Source organism: Oryza glaberrima, chromosome 11, assembly GCF_000147395.1.
Source record: "Oryza glaberrima chromosome 11, OglaRS2, whole genome shotgun sequence".
Taxonomy (NCBI): Eukaryota; Viridiplantae; Streptophyta; class Magnoliopsida; order Poales; family Poaceae; genus Oryza; species Oryza glaberrima.
Genome location: NC_068336.1, coordinates 24,216,097 through 24,225,012, shown reverse-complemented (window position 1 = coordinate 24,225,012; position 8,916 = coordinate 24,216,097). Strand labels below are relative to the sequence as shown.

At 49.7% G+C, this 8,916-nt stretch overlaps 2 protein-coding genes across 2 annotated transcripts; one reads left to right on the top strand and one right to left on the bottom strand.

The window, feature by feature from the left end:
- The first annotated feature begins 1,339 nt into the window (after positions 1-1,339).
- LOC127755133 (pollen-specific leucine-rich repeat extensin-like protein 3) lies at positions 1,340-5,920 on the top strand. The gene has a single exon (XM_052280772.1). It carries the CDS (start codon positions 1,361-1,363, stop codon positions 5,480-5,482), a length of 4,122 nt encoding a protein of 1,373 aa, XP_052136732.1. The 5' UTR covers positions 1,340-1,360; the 3' UTR covers positions 5,483-5,920.
- A 977-nt stretch (positions 5,921-6,897) lies between these two features.
- On the bottom strand, positions 6,898-8,867 carry LOC127755134 (probable small nuclear ribonucleoprotein F). The gene is made up of 5 exons (XM_052280773.1): positions 8,757-8,867; positions 7,973-8,060; positions 7,632-7,669; positions 7,455-7,519; positions 6,898-7,116 (listed from the first exon to the last, which is right to left on the bottom strand). Exons 1-5 carry the CDS (start codon positions 8,760-8,762, stop codon positions 7,053-7,055), a joined length of 261 nt encoding a protein of 86 aa, XP_052136733.1. The 5' UTR covers positions 8,763-8,867; the 3' UTR covers positions 6,898-7,052.
- Positions 8,868-8,916: the final 49 nt, after the last annotated feature.

Here is an 8,916-nt window from a genome sequence, read left to right as displayed (position 1 = left end):
TAGGACTCCGGAACTAATAGTGCAAGGAGGTCCAGCTCCGCCATCGCTATATGCTCACCGATGATCATGTGATGTGATGGTGGATCAAACACATTCATACCGCTATCCCGTTAGATATCGTTGGTTTTCCAAACCTCTACCGTTAACGACAGCACTACAGCATAGGATGACCCGGGAAGCTGCATTCCTGATGCCTCTCATGCCCATGGTTGCAAGACATGATGCTTACATGAGTCACCAAAACATGCATCTTCCCTAAGTTTTCAGTTGCCCCAGCAAGCTAGGCAAGCACTATGTGCATGTAGAAATGTAGAATGTGATGATAGATCTGGTCCGACTCTGTATTTATGTTGGTTGTTTGGTTTCTTGAGCCTGAGTAGTCCATTGGCTGCTCTGTTCTCATTCAATTTATATCCAAACGATCGCCTAATTTAATTTGTGTTGTGCCCTGGGTTCCTGAGAGACAAATGTCACTTCTGGTTATCCTCCAATTTACATAAAGTAAGTCATAGGATTTGTGTTTATTGCAAATACATCTATCTTTGGAGAAAAACATATTTGTAGGAAGTTATTATTAGAATTGTATTTGAGTTGATGTAATCGACCATGCGGCTAAAAATAGGGAAAAAATGGTCGGAGTTGGTAACATCTCTTTGAAAACGATTCATGGTGGGACGAGAGCTAACCATGTTTATCAATTTAATTATTTAGTAACAACGCTAATTCGACGTTGAAAAAAATTACAGAAAAAACAAAATTTATATATGTCTACAAACGGAAACAGTTGGAAACGGTAACAGCCATGCTCAAACCCCGTTGGATCGATCTGGCATTTTCGTGGCCATTTTCATCCCTGGCTAAAGTATAAGCAAATTATCATGCAATTAGCATCCAGTAAAGGCCGGATAATCCATTATTTAAAAACAACCAATTAACAGTTGACTTATCCCGTGAAAATGTTAAAAAAAAACAGAGGTGAGCAGTAGTATACTAGTAAGTAGAACAGACACATAATCTTCTTGGTATCAATAGTAGGAAGTTAGAACTGTATTTATCAATCAGCTCGATTTGTAATTAGAAGAAAAAGAGAGAGAGAGAGATTGAGAAAAACACATAGCAGTAAAAATAGTAAATATGAGATGGTCAAACAAACCAGAGAGACAGCTTCTCCTACCTCGCGCCAAAACAGCGGAGCCAACCGAAGCCAAGCCAACGCGACGCGACGCGACACCCGCGCCCGCAGCGCGCGGCGTCGCCGGCCACCACCCATCGTCGCCCATGGCGGGGCAGGGGGCTCGCCCATATATCCACCATCTCCACGCCTCTCCATTCCATCGACCCACACCCCACCACCTTCGCCATGGACCTCCGGCTCCTCCTCGCCCCCGGCGGGCGCCGCGCCGCCATGGCACTGATGCTCGCCGTCCTCGCCGCATGCCTCTCCTCCGCCGCCAACGTCGGCGCGGTGACCAGCGCCGAGGTGTCGTACATCGCGCACCGGCAGCTGCTGGCGATGAAGGAGGCCGGCGTGAGCGAGGAGGGCGACCTGCCGTCCGATGACTTCGACTTCGACGACCGCGTCGGAGTCGCCGTCGGCAACTTCCCGAACCCGCGGCTCCGCAAGGCGTACATCGCGCTCCAGGCGTGGCGGCGCGCGTTCTACTCGGACCCCAAGGGGTACACCAACAACTGGACGGGCAACGACGTGTGCTCCTACAACGGCGTCATCTGCTACGCCGCCATCGACGACCCCAAGATCATGGTGGTCGCCGGCATCGACCTCAACGGCGCCGACATCGCCGGGTACCTCCCGCCGGAGCTCGGCCTCCTCACCGACCTCGCCTTCTTCCACATCAACACCAACCGCTTCTGCGGCATCATCCCCAAGAGCATGTCGAGGCTGTCGCTGCTGCACGAGTTCGACGTCAGCCACAACCGCTTCGTCGGCGTCTTCCCCCACGTCTGCCTCGAGATGGCCGTGCTCAAGTACCTCGACATCCGCTTCAACGACTTCGAGGGCGAGCTGCCGCCGGCGCTGTTCGACAAGGAGCTCGACGCCATCTTCGTCAACAGCAACCGATTCGTCGGCTACATCCCGGGCAACCTCGGCAACTCCACCGCCTCCGTCATCGTCTTCGCCAACAACGCCTTCGTCGGCTGCATCCCCAAGAGCATCGGCTGCATGGCCAAAACGCTCGACGAGATCAGCTTCATGAACAACAAGCTCGACGGCTGCGTGCCCATGGAGATGGGCTACCTGCAGAACACCTACGTCATCGACATCAGCGGCAACGTCCTCGTCGGCACGCTGCCCACCTCACTCTCCAACTGCAGCAAGCTGGAGCAGCTGGACGTGTCCAGGAACGTCTTCACCGGCATCGTCCACGAGTCCATCTGCGAGCTCCCCGTGCTCGTCAACTTCAGCTTCGCCTACAACTTCTTCAACTCCGAGTCGGCGCCGTGCATGCCGTCGGAGAGCAGCAAGGTCAACCTCGACGACAAGGACAACTGCCTCGGCGCGCTCCGACCGGCGCAGAAGACGACGCTGCAGTGCGCCCCCGTGCTCGCCCGCCCCGTCGACTGCAGCAAGCACGTCTGCCCCGGACACCCGACGCCCGGGAAGCCGTCGGAGCCGCCGGAGAAGCCGCCGCTCATCTCGGTGCCGGTGGGGCCGCCGGAGAAATCGCCGGCTTACGAGGAACCACCGGCCGCGCCTTCCACCCCGACGTCGCACGGCCCACCACCTCCAGAGGAGGAGTCACCTGAGGAACCACCCGAGGAACCAACACCGTCGCCGACACCAAGCAGCCCAGAGTCACCGGCCAAGATGGCGCCGCCTCCGGCACCCGCCATCAAGGGAGAGACATCGCCGCCGGCAGAGTATGGTGCTCCACCGCCACCAAGTTCGGGCTGGCTCCCCAAGAGTCCCGAGCGCAAGAAGGCACCTCCGCCACAAGCGGAGCCTCCTACTGAGTACTCCCCACCTGCAACTCCAGAGAGCTCGCCACCACCGGAAGGGAAGTCCCCTCCTACGCCGACGACCTCGCACTCGCCACCACCGGCACCAGAGGGCCACACACCTTCCCCACCAAAGTCGGGACCACCAGCTGGGGAGTCTCCTCCTACACCTGAGTCGAAAGCCTCGCCTCCACCGACTCCAGAAGAATACACACCTTCCCCGCCAAAATCGACACCACCAGCTGAGAAGTCTCCTCCTACACCTGAGTCGAAAGCCTCATCTCCACCACCACCCGCTCCAGAGGGCCACACACCTTCCCCGCCAGAGTCGACACCACCAGCTGAGAAATCTCCTCCTACACCCGAGTCGAAAGCCTTATCTCCACCACCACCTACTCCAGAGGGCCATACACCTTCCCCACCAAAGTCGACACCGCCAGCTGAGAAGTCTCCTCCTACACCTGAGTCGGAATCCTCCTCTCCACCACCACCCGCTCCAGAGGGCCACATGCCTTCCCCGCCAAAGTCGACTCCACCAGTTGAGAAGTCTCCTCCCACGCCTGAGTCGGAAGCCTCATCTCCACCACCACCCGCTCCGGAGGGCCACACACCTTCCCCACCAAAGTCATCACCACCAGAAGAGAAGTCTCCTCCTACACCGCCGACCTCGCATACATCACCTCCAACTCCAGAGGAATACACACCTTCCCCACCAAAGTCATCACCACCAGAAGAGAAGTCTCCTCTACCACATTCCCCAGAAAAGTCACCACCATCAGAGGCTCACCCAACTTCTCCACCTCCCTCGGAGAAGTCACCTCCAACACCAGCTGAAGAGAGTTCTCCGCCAACTCCGGAAAAATCTCCATCACCACCATCGGGTCATGAAGGCACTCCACCATCCCCAGTGAAATCTTCCTCGCCACCACCAGAAGCTCATGTTAGCTCACCACCACCAGAAAAATCTTCCTCGCCACCACCAGAAGCTCATGTTAGTTCACCACCACCACCTGAAAAGTCTCCACCACCACCAGAGACAAAGTCTCCACCAACGCCAACACCGGAGATCTCTCCACCTCCGGAAGGGAAGTCCCCACCATCACATACTCCGGAGAGCTCATCCCCACCATCTGAGGAGTCAGAACCACCACCGTCACCAACACCAAAGAGCTCTCCACCATCTCACGAGGAGTACGTTCCTCCATCTCCGGCGAAATCAACTCCACCTCCAGAAAAGCCACTACCACCACACACACCAACAATAAATAGTTCTCCACCATCGGAAGAAGAGTACATGCCTCCATCTCCAGTGAAATCAACTCCACCACCAGCCGAGAAGTCCCAGCCACCGCCATCTCCAGTTGAGTCAGTACTTCCACCAATGAAGTCTTCACCACCACACGCACCGGTTATCTCAGAACCACCACCAACAAAGTCTTCACCGCCGCAAGTGCCAGTGACCTCGGAACCACCGCCGGCAAAGTCTTCACCTCCACATGAACCAATTAGCCCGCCAGAAACACCAGAGAAGTCTTACCCGCCATCAACTCCTGAGGAATCATCTCCTCCCTCAGTCCCCAAGGCTTCATCTCCACCAACTGAGAAGTCTCTTCCTCCACCGGCTACAGTGAGCTTGCCGCCTCCAACAGTTAAGCCTTTGCCCCCACCGGTTACTGTGAGCTCACCGCCACCTCCAGAGAAGTCTCCACCCCCGCCAGCTCCGGTGATCTTGCCGCCTCCTCCAATTAAATCTCCTCCCCCACCGGCTCCAGTCATCTCGCCACCTCCTCCAGTTAAGTCCCCACCACCACCACCACCAGTTATCTTGCCACCTCCTCCTGTGAAGTCTCCACCACCACCAGCACCGGTCATCTCACCACCCCCACCTGTGAAGTCTCTACCTCCTCCCGCACCAGTCATCTTACCACCCCCATCTGTGAAGTCTCCACCTCCACCTGCACCGGTCATCTCGCCACCACCTCCAGAGAAGTCACCACCACCAGCATCACCTGTGATCTTGCCACCACCAGCGGTGAAGTCTCTTCCCCCACCGGCACCGGTCAACCTACCACCACCAGCGGTGAAGTCGCTTCCCCCACCAGCGGTGAAGTCTCTTCCCCCACCGGCACCGGTCAGCCTACCACCACCAGCGGTGAAGTCGCTTCCCCCACCGGCACCGGTCAGCCTACCACCACCCGTCGTGAAGTCACTTCCCCCACCAGCACCAGTCAGCCTACCACCACCAGCGGTGAAGCCTCTACCCCCACCAGCACCAGTCAGCCTACCACCACCAGCGGTGAAGCCTCTTCCCCCACCAGTTCCGCAGGTCTCCCTCCCCCCACCGAAACAGGAGTCATTGCCGCCACCAGCAAAGGAAGCTGAAGCTCCACCTGCAAAGGAATCTAAACCTCCACCAGCAATGGAAGCTGAAGCTCCACCGGCGTTCGACACTACTGTACTCTTACCGCCGGTGATGGCGCACCAGTACGCCTCACCTCCACCACCTCAGTTCCAAGGATACTAAGCTCCATGGAGAGATTAACGACGACGACGACGTCGTCATCAATGAGAAGTGATCCATAAAGCTAAAGAATCTGGCATGCATGTATGTAAACACTTCTCTAGCGGCTAAAGTGCATGCGCATTGCGATTAATCCCCTTCAATTTTTTTTTTGTATGCATCCAATATATACTTTCTTGGTTCTTCTAGATAGTTACATATGTATGTGCTGATGTGCACATGAGCAAACTGTACGACAAGGTCATATTCATGATTCATGCCTTGTGGTAGCAATATCCATAAATATATATCCCTTTTGTTCAACAGAAGAAATGTAATTCTGTCTCTTTGCATGAGATCGAAGAAACAAAGTTGTTTGATGTGGTCTGCTTCCATATGCCTGTTTGCTTTTAGGTATCTGAAAATCATGAACTATTAATCTGCCACGATTGCACAATCATTTATATTACTAGAACTGAGCTTTGGATGTACACTAGTATTCAGTTTTCCTCTTCTTGGTTATGCTGTTCTGCAGTGCCACAGTGGCACAGTGACATGAAAAATGTGCAATGTTTTCAAAAGCATGGCAATATTCTCAAGTAAAATCCAAATAACTCCCCACATGTCACTGGTCTTTCCAATCTCCCCCTTACAACTTAATTTAGTACAAAACACTTCCCACAAGTTCATTCTCTTCGGACTTACCACCAATATATAGTTTTTGGTAATTTCTCATGCACCTTAGGCCTGCATTGTGCATTGTGGTGAGGTAAGTTGCCCCTTACCATCACAGGTGCTTCTTTTGTTTTCACTTTTGCATGCTTTAATTTACCAAAGGTACAACGATAAAACTCGACGACAAACACATATTATTAGATAGGATGTATTAAATCTCATGCCGAACAAGAGAGAACATAAGGAGCATCTTCGCTCACCATGTTAAAGGTCCATAGGATTTGAGAAATCATTGAGGAGTGTGACGAGAATCACTAAAACCTAGATAGAGGCAGGAGGTTGAAAAGAAAATTGACTTATAGAGTGTTTTATATGAAATTAAGTTGTAGGGGGAGATTAGGGGTTTATTTGGATTTTCCCCATGAACATATGATCTGCATTCACAAGAATCCACTTCTTGGTTATGTTGTGCTACAAAGTTACAATGCCACAGTGACATGAAAAATGTGCAATGTCTCAGAAGCATGGTAATATCCTCAGGTAAAAGAGTTGATGCAAGAAGGCTCTATGAACTTATGATCTTCATATACACGAAGAAATCTTGTCAATTTGCAAACATTCTTTCAGGATGCTAAATTTACATAAACTTCATCTGATTTGGCTAACGATTATTATGTTCAGTTCGTCATCCATCTCGACAGGCAAATGGTATATTATCTCACGAAATATGATCTCTCACACATTTGAGCAATGACACTAGTCAATATGAAATCAGTTTCAATGCCTAATATAACCATATCATGACCATAGTTAAGATCCAGGTCAACAAGGAATCTGTGCATCAATTTTACATGACACTTAAATTGTTCATGTCAGCTGCATATTACACAAATCGATCTGCGCATAGGTCCAGGTTATCTCATTCTGCATCCTCTATCTCGGCATCCTCTGGAACGCCTCGGAGATACAGAACATTGTTGCACCTGTAGGTCGAACAAAACAAATAAGTACACGTTGGACAAAGGAATATGGTATGTGCAACAGTTTGATCAGCAAAAGATTTCTTTAAAAGCAAAGAACAATAACAAGTTAATCCACATTTTTCCCCCTTCAAAGTTGTAAAGGCTGCTGCTTGTCATGGACTCAAATGTTTTTGTTTAAATCTATCATACTATCTCTTCATATTATCAGTCAGATTGGAAAACAGGGTGATAGCATGCAAGCAGGCAACAGGTTATCAGTTATCACTGTAACTCTGTAAGTACAAAAGTACCAGTGATAACTACACATGAATCAGGTCCAGGATCATAGGTCGAGTTACCTAATCAGTATCTCTCCCAGGTTTCCAGAGAATTGTCCATCAATATACTCCTCTGTATTAGCCAGCTGAAAGCAGTAGGGGACACGAGTAAATTACAGCAAATGAATATGGCATGTTGATTCATATTAAAGGGTAGATGGTGAACGAATTTAACTGAAATAAAGCACAAAACAATACCTGCAGATTCATATAAGAGTCCACAGAAACAAGGTATCCTTAAAGAGTAAAAAATTACCATCAGCATAATCAATGTTGAGGCAAAATCTGAAAACTAAATTACAACAAGAGGACCCATTTTAATACATGATTTCCATTGCAATTCCATTGTAAAACCAGTGAAAGTGGATGGTATTGATACGTGCCATGAAGTTAATTATCTATGGCAAGAAGAAATTTCATGCACAAAATGGGCAAATATGGATTTCCTGAGATCTCAGAGATTTCATTCTAAAATTTTCAAGCACTGGCTTAAGCATGTAATAAGTGAAGAATAAGTGAAAGGTAAAAGTATAGATTACCTTTGTATTCCATACCCCACTTAAGTTTGACAATGACAGGCTTCCCTGTCAGGTTGTTCAAGAAAGGTTTTGGGTTAACTGGAACAGTCTGCATTAAGAAACAATCCATCCATTAAGAGCAGAACAGGAAAGATGTATAAAAAGAACGAAATTCCATCTGTTACAAGCAAATTCAATGTGTACATTGTATGCGCATGGCAGTTTGCCAGCATGGAACACAGGAATAGCATGCACAGCACAATATTCCTATTTTCATTATTTCATTGGATGGCACAATATCAAGCTATCAACAACATTGGGCTCAATTAAACAAGACATCAACAACATGGCGTAAAGATACTAAATACGCGGAGGCACCACTTGGAACTGAATACAATTGAATAATCACCAATTCACCATCAAGAAAATCAGAAGGAAAAAAAAAAGGACTAAATAATCAAGCACAATATGCAATGTCCGTATCAAGCCAAATTTCTTCCGGATTAAGTATACCATGCAGTATAAAAACACACTGCTGACTTTGTTTGACTATGTTAAAGCCCTATATATTAGCTAATTTCTCAAGCTCCAATTCTAGTCAAAGCTCAGCCAATCCTGATGTAAAGCGGCGAGTTTGTCGATTTCTTCAACTATTTATCACAATATTGAGCTGAATTATTATGCCCCTTATTACATTTCAGCCTACAGCGATCTACCACGCGAACCAGAAACTACCGGAGCAGCCGACACCAAATCACGCGACGAAATATCGAGAGCGAGAGAGGGAGAGATTAGAGGGTATTACCGCCATTCCAAGGTAGAGCAGCTAGCTCGCCGTGCTCCTCCGCTCCGCCGCCGCCGCCGACGAGATGAGTGGGAGAGCGAGGGGTTGGTGGTGGTGTAGGGTTTTAGTTTACGAGATATATTTACGAATTTGCCATCCAGCGTCTCTCATGGGCTTCCAC